This window comes from Schistocerca serialis, chromosome 9, assembly GCF_023864345.2.
Source record: "Schistocerca serialis cubense isolate TAMUIC-IGC-003099 chromosome 9, iqSchSeri2.2, whole genome shotgun sequence".
In the NCBI taxonomy this organism is placed as follows: domain Eukaryota; kingdom Metazoa; phylum Arthropoda; class Insecta; order Orthoptera; family Acrididae; genus Schistocerca; species Schistocerca serialis.
The window spans coordinates 278,110,116-278,122,584 of record NC_064646.1 but is presented as its reverse complement, the minus strand read 5'-3'; the positions used below and the strand labels follow the sequence as shown (position 1 = coordinate 278,122,584).

The window sequence follows — 12,469 nt, the reverse complement described above, 5'->3', positions numbered from 1 at the left end:
GCCTCATCAGTTATATGTAGAAAACCACACACACATGCAAACTATCACTCACATTGTTTGTTTGTGTAATATCACAGAAAATACATACATAAATACTCCACTTGCAATGAGAATAATTCCTCGAAACATGTTTTGCTCAGCATGAATAAAATACGTAACTGGGACTGTGTTTAAACTAAAAACATTTGAGCAACACAAAGTGAATGACAGTGTCAACTAGCGCTCCAAGTTGCCATATGCCGAAACATGCCAAATAGTGTTCAACAAAGGTGTCATGATGATCACAACAATAACAAAACTTTGTTTGCGCAGTACAGACAGTTTGGAAATGGTTGTGATTGGTCATGATATCTTCATTTGAACAAACATAGTTACTCCCATCAGCCACCACGCCAAATAGAGCTTGGCAGCAGTGGGAGATATGGCACGAATTGTTCCAACTTTTACATGTTTACTGGTTCAAATCCGCTGAGTGGAGTGCTCTGGTGTCAAGAAACTTAACCACGTAATATTTGTAATCACTACTGGACGGCCAAAGTCATGCCAGCGTCAGTTTTTCTCCACAAACATTTTTTGTAATGCGTAAATTGCGGGAAAATTATAAATATGTTGAGGCAAAATCAGATGAAAATTAACATTGTGGGCATAGGAAATATGATGGGACCGATAAAAAATGTCGTAAACGTTGGTAAATGTTAATTCCGGGAACGTAAAAGTGGGGTTATAGCGTAGTACTTCTCCTTACTGACACACATTATCCAGTGTTCCCAAACTATGAAATACAATACTACTAGGCTGAAAATCCTTTGTGTCAATGTGTTCCATCATTCCAGTGAACTAATTTCTTTCTTCCTGTTCATAATCATTTACATGTGTGGCAGAGCTTAATATCCTAAATGACCATTTGCTAAGATTCTTTCTTAAGGAAGGTCACTCAGGAGGACATATCATAAAGGTGGATATCGTTGCCAGTATATACAGGGTTTATCAAAAGCATCATCGGATTTGGTGCGGCTATATTTCTGAAAGTAATAAACATATACAATGAATTTTGTTTTTTGATTAATGGGAAACTCGAAACGTGTTTTTTTAAATACCTTTTCATATATGATCAATATGCCACCCTTGAGATGCACAGCATATGTTAATGCAGTATTCAAATTGTTCTCACACTGACACGAGCATGTCTTGAGTTACAGCTTCCACAGTTGCTGTTAAGTGATGTCTCAGTTCATTCGTTGTTGCTGGTAATGGAGGCACATAAACACAATCTTTTATAAACTCCCACAAGAAATAATAACTAGTCAGGTCCAGTGACCTTGGAGGCCAGTAATGTAAGGCTGCGTTATTTGGTCCATTGCGACCGATCCATTGTTCAGTAACCCATTGATTTAAAAATTCCTGCACTTCCAGATGCCATTGTGGCTGAGCCTCATCTTATTGGTAAATGAAGTCGTTTGAATCAGTATCCAACTGTGTGAAAAGAAAGTTCTCAAGAATATCAAGATATATGCTTCTGTAACAGTGTTCTCAGCGAAGGAAAATGGACCATATGCCTTTTCCTGTGAAATTACACATTAAATTTTGGAGAATTCCTCTCATATGGTTGTTCTGTTCCCCATATTCTCATAATATGACAGTTCACCGTTCACCTTTATATTTAAATAGAATGTTGCCTCATCACTAAACACGAAGCAGGGAAGAAACTATCATCCTCTATCTTGCCAAGAACAAAATTACAGAACTCGACACGTTGTTTGTCACCTTTATGAAGAGCTTGCAGTTGCTAAATTTTGTATGGTTTCATATGTAAACATCGATGCAACACTTGCCGGATGGACATTGGGGACTTGTTGAACCATTGAGCTGCACGGTGAATGGATTTCTGCGGACTCGTTGTGAAATTATGACTGATGTGTTTTTTGACATCTGTGTCAGTCACTCGGGGTGGTCTGGGGATTTGCCTTTACACAAACAACCTGTTTCTCGGAATTGTTCATGCCTTCGTCTAATGCCTTGTACTGTAGCAGGATCCACACCATACCTAGTACGAAAGTCGTGCTGAAAAATTATTACTGACCTGCACTGCGCAAAACATAGAACACAAAATGCTTGCTGTTGTCGCGACATCGTTTTTACTAGAATTGAAGTGGGTGCACTCTGCTGCAACCAAACAGGAACCATGTAAAACTCGATAGTTTGGTCTTTCCAATAGTAAGTTGTTCACGTACGTATCTCAAATAATACGGGGTGTATCTAGAAGAGTCATCCAATTTTTAAAAAATCATAATTGTTATGTTATTTAAGATATGTGCTTGAACAATGTACTGTTGGAAAGAGCAGACTCTTGAGTTTTTCATTATTCGTGCTAGGTTTCAGCAGTGTGCGCTCACTTCAGTTCTAGTAAAAATGGTGTTGGGACAACAGAAAGCATTTTGTGTTCTACATTTTGCGCAGTGTGGATCAGTAATATCTGTTTAGCGTGACTTTCGTATAAGGTGTGGCGTGGATCTTCCTACAGGACAAAGCATTAGAGGAAGGCATGAACAATTCCGAGAAACAGGTTGTTTGTGTAAAGGCAAATCGCCGGATCGTCCCCGAGTGTCTGGCACAGTCGCCGAATGCATCTGTCGTAGTTTCACAAGGAGTACGTAGAAATCCATTCGCCATGCAGCTCAACGTGCCCCTAGTGTCAATCAGGCGTGTGTTGTGTCGACTTTACACATGCAACATACAAAATTCAGCTACTGAAAGCTCTTCGTGAAGGTGAAGACAACGTGTGGAGTTCTGCAATTTCATTCTTGATAAGATGGAGGAGACAGTTTTCTTCGATGCTAATTGTTTAGTGATGAGGCAACATTCTCTTTAAATCGAAAGTTGAATCACCATAATGTGAGAATGTGAGGTACAGAACAACCACATGAAGTTTTACAACATAAGAGGTACCCTCCAAAATTTAATATGTTTTGTGTAGTTTCACAGGAAAAGGTGTATGGTCCATTTTTCTTTGCCAAGAACACTGTTACAGGAAGCACATATCTTGATATGTGCGAGAACTTCTGTTTCCCACAGTTAGAGACTGATTCGAATGACTTCATTTACCAGCAGTATGGAGCACCACCACACTGGAATCTGGGAGTGCGGGAATTTTTAATTCAAAGGATTACTGAACGGCAAACTGGTCACACTGGACCAAATGACTCAGCTTTAAATTACTGGCCCTAAGGTCACCAGACCTGACTGTGTTTGGTTATTTATTTGTGGGAGTTTATAAAAGACTGTTACCAACAACAATGAATGAACTGAGATATCACTTAACACCAGCTGTGGAAGCTGTAACTCAAGACATGCTTGCTGCAGTGTGGGAACAATTTGAATACCGCATTGACACATGCTGTGCATCTCAAGGGGTGGCATATTGAACGGCTATGAAAGTATATGAAAAAAAAACTTTTTGAGTTACCCATTCATCAAAAAACAAAATTCATTATATATGTCTATTAGTTTCAGAAATCTAGACATTCCAAATCAGATGATTCTTTCCAATACACCCTGTGCTTTATAAGTGAAAATTTGTAGTATATTTTTGTGGATGTTACTGCTATTTTCCAATTAGAGAAAATGGATTTAAAAAATTTGATTCAATAAATGTATGGTGCATCTTTCATCATCATTGTAAGCTGTGTAGAAACGTTACTGGGCTTTAATAATTAACTATTGTGCATTGTTTTTAGAGCTTATTATAATAGACTCAATCTCCATTGAGCTAGCTGTAAGTGTGATAGGTGCCCTGCTGTGTGTCACTGATCATTAACATAGCAAAATACGTGAAACATATCACTCTCCTAATGAAAAATACAGATAGTTGAGCTTTGTAAAGGTAAAGTGTATTTTTGATCAGATGTACTATTTCTGCAGCTGTACCACGTTCTTAAGAAACTGGTTATAGATTACCTTGTTATTACTCATTTACTTTCTACTTACATTATATATCACTTGAAGGGACTATATCCCTGTCAATCTAGAATTAGTTGCTTGTCTTCACGTCCCAAAAAATACATCTGAAAATGACTTGGTACCACATTTGTACTTAACAGACATGAAAGATCTATCTTAGAGCAAGCTTGCAAATTATATACTAACCCAGAGGAATATTACTTACTTTGAGTGTTGCTGAGGTACATAATGTGGCAGTATACATTTTATTTGTCGTAATAAAAATTTGTGTGCGATAACAGATGTAATAGATGTTAACATTATTTACAAACAACTTTTTATTATTAACTGCACATTTGTAGGTGCCTGTGTAAATAACAGCAAACACTTGCTTAAGGACACTAGTATTTACTTACATCAGTGAAAATAATTATTTTTTAAAATATGTAATGTAATTGCGTAGATAAAAAAAACCTACTCACCAAGCGGCAGCAGAGAAGACACACATAAAAAGGAGTGGAAATTTGTCAGCTTTCGGAGTCAGTGGCTCCTTGTGGCAGAATTGTTGAAGGGGAAGGAAAAGGCATGAAGGAAGAGGACTAGTGAGGTTTAGGACATGGGGAGTGTTTGGAAAAGTTGCTCAGCACTCCAGGTCAGGCGAGACTTACCAGACAGGATGAGAAGAAAAGACTGATTGTTGGGGACTGTACTGGCTGGGGTTTGAGAACCTAGGAGGTTAAAGGTGGAAGACAGGGTAAGATGCAAGACAGAGATTGCTGATTAAACATTGTTATGTGTTAATAAGAGTGGGAAGCTAAGTGTATTGTGAGTGATAGAGGCATGTGTATTTTTGTGTGTGTGGGGGGGGGGGGGGGGGGCGGCGGGGGATAGGTCGGTAGGTCAGAAAATAAAAGATACATAAAACTAAAAGGGAGTGGAGAAAGGAATAGTTATTGAAAAAAGAAATTAAGGCCAGGTTGGTGGCGGGAACCGAGCACATTTTGGAACACAGTTCCCACCTGCAGAGTTCTGAGAAACTGGTCACTTGGAGGGAGCTTTCCTGGTATCAGTAAGGCTTCAGCCCCTGTTTTGGTCTAGATACATTGATGACATCTTTGTCAAATGGACTCATTGTCTTGGAATCTCTAAATACATTGTAGCAATTAAATTTCACTTGGTCCTATGCCTAATATGTTTTGTGTAGTTTCACAGGAAAAGGTGTATGGTCCATTTTTCTTTGCCAAGAACACTGTTACAGGAAGCACATATCTTGATATGTGCGAGAACTTCTGTTTCCCACAGTTAGAGACTATCAAAGGGAGAGCCACCTCTCAAATGACACATCACATACCAGCTGTTTGATATTGACCTCATCCTCATCAAGGGTCAGCTACGTGCTTCCATTCGTATTAAACTCACTAACAAACCCCAGTACATACATATTGACAGTTGCCATCCTTTCCGTGTCAAACATTCCTTCCCATACAGCCTCGGCATCCGAGCCAAACATGTTTGTTCAGATGCTGATGTGTTACAGCAGTACACCACCATTCTCATCTCAGCCTTCACTGGCTGTAATTACTCCACTAGTTTAGTTCAAAGGCAGATCTTCCAGTCCATTAATCCAATCCTAGTACTGCTGATCCATACAAAAGAGAACTTAAGAGTACACCTCTTGTCACTCAATATTATACAGGCCTTGAATTTATTAATCAGCTACTTCGACAAAGCTATGACTTCCTAAAATCGTGCCCTGAAATGAGGTACATTTTGTCCCACATTTTGCCTACCACAGCTAGAATAGCTTTTTGTCACCCTCCAAATCTCCGCAATATCCTTGTCAAACCCTCTGCTCCTATGTGCCTGTTCTCCTACCCGATGGTTCATACTATTGCCACCTCGGTGACTGTCCACATTGTAAGATTTGCCCTATGCACCCTTGTACCACCGCCTATACCAGCCATGTAACTGGCAAAACATATACTATCAAGGGGAGAGCCACCTCTCAAATGACACATCACATACCAGCTGTTCTGTAAACACTGTTTGGCCTTTTACATTGGCAGGACTACCATCAAGTTATTAGTTATGAGTGGGAATAGACAAGGGTGTGTATTGGCAACACACAATATCCTTTTGCAGAGCATGCTCTGCAACTTTTCAACTGTGACCTCGGTGCCTGTTTTACCACACATGCCATAGAGTCTTTCCTCAGACACCAGTTTCTTGGAACTCCGCCAGTGGGAACTGGTGTTACAACATATCCTTGGTTCTAATAGCCACTCATGTGGCCTTGATTTACATTAATTTCTTCAGTCTCAGTGTTTCTTCTCAGTAACCATTCCTTTCTTCACTCCCTTTTAGTTTTCTGTATCTTTTATTTTATGATCTATACCCCTTCCCCAACCAACTCTACCAGTTACAATGCGCTTAACTTTCCACTCTTATTAATACATGCACAATGTTTAGTCAGTAATCTCTGTCTTGCTTATTACCCTATCTTCCACATTTAAGTTCTTGGGGTTTCAAACCTTGGCTAGTGCGGTCCCAACAATCAGTCTTCCCTTTTCAACTTGTCAGGTAAGTGTGTCCTCTCCTAGGTTCTGGGAGACTTTTCCAAACTCTCCCCTGTCCTAAACCTCACAAGTTCGTTTCCTTCACCCTTCTTACTTCCCCTTCAATCCTTCTGCCAGAATAAGGAGCCACTGGCTCTGAAAGCTTGCAAATTTCAACTCTGTTTTATGTGTTTTCTCCTGCCACCACTTTCTGAATAGATTTTTTTAAATCTACCAACTACATTTATCCAGTAACCACAATATGGGATTGTGCGTCTACCTTGATGCAAGAGCTTTTGTTATTTATTTATTTATTCCCCCAAACTAGGTTCAGCGACAAATATCACCATCATCTGAGGGATATTTGATTCTAAAACATATAGAAATAGCATACTTGTAAAACAGGGTAAAACATTATTGTATTTTGTTCCAAGCATTACTTCTGTGAGTAATTTCATAATACCTTATTTACTGTATGTCACAGCATGATTTTACAATTGATGCCGTTGTTTCCAGCTTATTTTCTGTGTTTTTTTATTGCCGTTCTTCTTAGCATACTTCATGTTAACTAAAACTCTGTGAATGAACAAACACAAAACCATTAACTTATGTATGTCAGCGTTACTCAGTTGGGGTTGCGGTGTGTTATGAATACAGTTTTGGTGAGTACTTAATTTTAATATAATCAGGAATTACATTGTTGGATGAACAGATTTTGTTGTACTTAAGGTTCATGTTTGTTTGATGTAGTTTCACCGTCATTTTCTCAAGTTTGTTGAAGAGCGTTTGTGGGAATGCCTGGTGTGGCTTATAAACAAGTGGGCCTACAATCCCATATTGTTGCTTTTGTATGCAAACACCGACCAATGGAATAGTTGCAGGATAAAATTATTATATTATCTAATTTTATTTACGTAGACTATGACTGGTGTCAAGAGTCTATAAACTCATTGTTTTGTATAAATGATACAGTTTGTGCACTGTAACCAAAGAATTGCCAATATGTGTGAATTGTATTCAGTTTTGATAGTGCTTCTCTTGATAACGTGTCTAATATCTGTTTTTCATACAGCTTTATGTTAAAAAGCTGCGTGAGCCACCTGGCACTAGAAAACTGGGTTAATTTTGCACGAAACAATGTTCGGACCTCTCACTACCTGTCCACTGACTGGTGCTGCATTCTGTTATCAGTGTCTAGAATCATTTCAAAAGAAACATTAGTGAAAGTATCAACTTCTGTCGCAAATGGCTGAACCAATGTTATCAAACTGATGTGATTTCAAGAGTGTACTTATTAGGTTTCACAGTTTGCAGTAGTTCTGCTACAAAGATGTCACTTTTGTTGAGTGGTCAAGATATTTCAGAAGCTCAAAAAGAAAAAAATTGCTCAATTACTCACTTCACACTTTTTTCATGATAGGATGGTTATGTATTCTGTTATTATTTTAAAAATTTGTACTCTACCAGAGAACTGACATAAATGAAAAACAAAACATGAAACTTTATCCTTTTTTAGTACGTATTACTCTTGCAGTTACATATGTGCCACCAAGCGAGGTGGCGCAGTGGTTAGCACACTGAACTCACATTCGGGAGGACGGTGGTTCAATTCCATGTCCGGCCATCCTGATTTAGGTTTTCCATGATTTCCCTAAATCGCTCCTGGCAAATGCCGGGATGGTTCCTTTGAAAGGGCACAGCAGACTTCCTTCCCCATCCTTCCCTAAACCGATGAGACCGATGACCTCGCAGTTTAGTCTCTCCCCCAAAACAACCCAACCCAACATATGTGCCAGTAACACTTTAAATAACAGCATTGATGGCCTGTTTCCTAATAGCTAGTCTACAAAATGTTAAACATCTGACGAAAATTTTTTCACCTTTCCAGTTTTTGTTGTGTTTTACAATTAATTTCAGCTTATTCAGCTATTCCTTAAAGTGATACACTGTCTCTGTTACTTGCTCACATTAATAGAGCTGGTCCACTGTGTGATGGTCTTCTTCTAGCCTTCCCTCACTGGTCGTCTCATAATGGTCCTATTCGTGCTAACCTACCTTCAGAATATTTTGCAGAAAATGGTGTCACTATTTAAAAGAATTTATGGGTGTACCCCTCATACTCAAGTTTGGATGTGGAATTCTTTTGTTGCCATATGAGGAGGACACTTATTAGCCTAAGTTTTGTTTAATCTAACCAGTCATCTCTCTCTCTCTCTCTCTCTCTCTCTCTCTCTCTCTCTCTCTCTCTCTCTCTCTCTCTCTCCCCCCCCCTCTCTCTCCCCCTCCCTCCCTCCTTCCCCCCCCCCTTGCCCCCCCATCTGACCTTCCTCAATCGATTCCTGTTTCCTCCATTAAGAGGGAACATTTGGTTCCAAAAGATAAGTGTGCTATCATCTATTTTTACATGCTTCTGTCATTTATTTGATATTATGGCTCCTGAACGTAAGTACTTATCTGCACATCTGATGTATGTATATAGATCATTTAGGCTCTTTGTGTACTAGTAGTGTGAATGGTAATGTCTTGCAGATGGGGGACCATATGTGGCAGCAGCAACAGAATCAACACTTACAGCAACAGAATCACCCACACCACCCAATGCATCACCACCCACTCCATATCCAACAGCAACAGTTACAGCAGCAGAGGTTGCGGGCAGTGGGGAAGGCTGTCAACCACAGACAGCATTACAATCATCAGCAGCAGAATGGTGTGGTGGATGAATATGCTGGTCTCATGAGCCACCGTGAACGGCAGTGGTTGCTTGGCATTCAAATGCTACAGCTTAACACTAACACGCCACACATAGATGATTATTATTATACTGTGAGTAATTCATAATGAGACGGCACAAAAATAAGAGCATGTTGATTAGTTACAATCTATTATGGAGAGCAGCTTGCAGGTTTTCCTTCCCTTCTTGAAAACAAGTACTTTTCTATATATTGAAACAAAAACAGTCAGTTATTGACAAAATTATTTAATTAGGTTGATAAAAAATTGAATTACCAAGCCGCAGCAGAAGACACATATAAAAGATGGTTGTAACTGGCAAGCTTTTGGAGCCAGTCTCCTCTGACCCACGGTTCTGGTTGACTTTCCCGAAATCGACCCCATTTCCTAGACCTCACCAGTCCTTTTCCTTCACCTCTCTTCCTTCCCCGTCAACTCCCCTTCAACCCTGCTGCCTGAAGAAGGAGCCACTGTCTGGGAAAGCTTGCCAATTACAACCGTATTTTATGTGTGTGTTCTGCCACGGCTTGGTGAGTAGATTTTTATCTATCCAATTAAACAATTCTCTGTATTGAGAAATATATTTAATTACTGTCAAAATAAATAAAGAGGAAATTATTTTCAAAAAACACAATTGTCATAATGCTTCTCTAACTGTAAATCTGGCATGCAGAAAGAGATTCTGATAGGTCCCACTTTCTTCTGATCTACTGCTTTACTTGTGATACGTCTGAAAGTTCTCCTTTATGCTTAAAATTGTTTTGATGTAGCAAGATGGATTTCCTTTCATATTTATTGGCACCTTCAGCTAGTGGTTAAAAAGGAGAGGCCAAAAATCACTGAAATAGCAACAATTATTTGTTTAAAAAATAAGTGATGTGTTTAGAGTAATATCTTCATTTATTGTTCTATAGAATCGGTGGTGATGTGCATAAGTTTTTCATTTTTTGCTTTGCTGATGTAAGGATCAGAATTTTCATATGCAGGTGTTGTTCATGACTATTAAGAGAAACAAATAGTGAGCAATATGCTGCATGTGTCCAAAATACTGAAGAGGCTCAAAATAAAAGTTAGTTTTATAATAGATGGTTGGTTTGAAAACTAATGTCTTATTTTTATTCATGTGGAAGGCAAAAAGCATCTGGAGCACTTTTGGGGGGAATGGTACTGATATATAAGGCTGGTTCAAAAATGATTTTGCTGAGAACTAAAAAATTTTGTAATAAATTTAAAGGCTTATTTGGTTATATTATGTTGATATTTCTGTCTCACAATTGCCTGTCTGTTTGACACACAAATGAAAAAAGTCATGTCATTTACAGAGAAACACATGACAGAATAACTGAAAACTTTCTCACCTTGAAACAGGTGGTGATGAAACTAATGAACCAATTAATTACGGCATTGTTAGAAAGCAATGTTTTTACAAGCTATTAATGGTTTTTTTTTATGGTGGTGCTATATTCCAAACCATTTTAATACATACAAAATTCAAAAGCATTCTGTCAGTGATGCTATACCCTTATCTATGATTATTGTGTGAATAATTCAGTATTTAAATTTTAGGAGTAGTGATACATTTGTTCAGAAAACCGTATTCACTATAGAGAGAAGACAAAATTGCAAGTAAAAGAATAAATGTGCAATATTTAATTGCTTCCAGGTATTTATGTCTCGCCAACTGAAAAATGAGCAGAAAGATGGCAGTGTCCTTATTGCTGCTCAACAACACCACCAGCAGCTGCAGCGGCAAAGGGAGCGCAGGGATAGTCAGCGGTCGGAAGGAGGCCAGTCCTCACTCCAACAGCCCCGGGTCTACACTCCTGCTCAGTTTGAGAACTCACTTGGCAAACTTCAGGTTGGGGCACTCTGCAAGTGTAATACAAAGTGTCAGTTGTGTTGTGTTTCCATCTAGAAGTGGAACATGCCCAGGCCTCCATCCACATTCCTGATCCCACAACATTCCTGTTCTTCCCACCTGCCTCACATCACCCTCAAACTCCGTATCTTATTTTTCTACACCACCATAGCTCACCAGTTGAAACCTGCCCCTATCTTTTCTGCCTTTCTTCAACTATTTTTCTGCATTTCTCATAGTAATCGGTATTCTACATTTGATTACCTGCATTCAGCCCTGCCACCTCCCACAACCACGTATTTCATACTGACATATTCTTTCGTAATCCTCTTCTACCCTGTTTGTCCCTCTCCCCAAACCACACTTTTATACCCTTTGTGGGAAAATGACCCATAATGGGAGAAGGAAACAGATTGAAGCTTCATGGATTTAGAGGGTATGTGATGTTATTTCAGTGAGTACAGAATCAAGTCATATTCACAAATAACTTGGCAGTTTAAGCACACTTACGGGTATGACATTGCACCCACTCTGGCCTGGGTGCATGCACTGATACTGTTGGGAGGGGAGTCATAAAGCCATTGTATCCTCTCCTACGGCAAGCTGGCCTAAAACTGTTTAACTGGTCCTTAATATCCTGGGTCCTGGTGCTGGGATGATGTCAGAGCTGGTGCCACATGTGTTCTGTCATGGACATACCAGGGAATCTTGTGGCCATGGGGGGTAAGTCAATCACACAGACAGTTCGTAGAGACACAAGATATGTATGAAGTAGCACTATCTTCTTGGAAACGTAAGAGGTAATACATGAGGACCCATGAAGTCCGTGATGTACCATTGCGCCGACAGTGTTTCCTTATCACTGCCAACCATGACGTGATACTGGATTGCCCCCCGCACCGTGACTCCAGAAGTACCACCAATTTGCCTCTCTGGAACATTGGGAGAAGGGGACCATGGTCATCCAGGGTAGTACAGAATAACAATTCACTACCGATCACAATTCAGTGCCATTTATTAGCACTCCTTGCTTTCTGGTCATGGCAGCACTCCAAATCCAGTCTTTTTTGTTGTGTTAATGGCAGCCTGTGTGTGGGGTGATAATTTCCTAGTTTGGCTGTTGCTAGTCTTTAGCCAGTGGTATGGGATGACACACAGTATTGCAGGGTGGCCACTACAGTAGTCTCTTGACTATCCGGCCTTTTTAGTATCCAGCCTACTTAATTAATATCATAATAATAATCATCTTTGATAAGAAAGGATTAATTTATTGTATGTACTGTATTTTTCCAAGGCATTAGCAAGTGGGTGCCAGCTACAGTGCTGTGTGACCTTTCAAAATGTTTTGTGTGTGTTGTGTGCTCCTAGCACATTTTGGAGTCATAGT

At 39.5% G+C, this 12,469-nt stretch overlaps 1 protein-coding gene across 1 annotated transcript in view; it reads left to right on the top strand.

The window, feature by feature from the left end:
- The window catches only part of LOC126419538 (protein PAT1 homolog 1), a 110,560-nt gene that overhangs the window by 57,106 nt on the left and 40,985 nt on the right, over window positions 1-12,469 (top strand). The window contains exons 8-9 of the mRNA XM_050086728.1: window positions 9,021-9,317; window positions 10,888-11,082. Of these exons, the coding sequence (XP_049942685.1) occupies window positions 9,021-9,317; window positions 10,888-11,082 (492 nt within the window). The remainder of the gene's footprint in view (window positions 1-9,020; window positions 9,318-10,887; window positions 11,083-12,469) is intronic.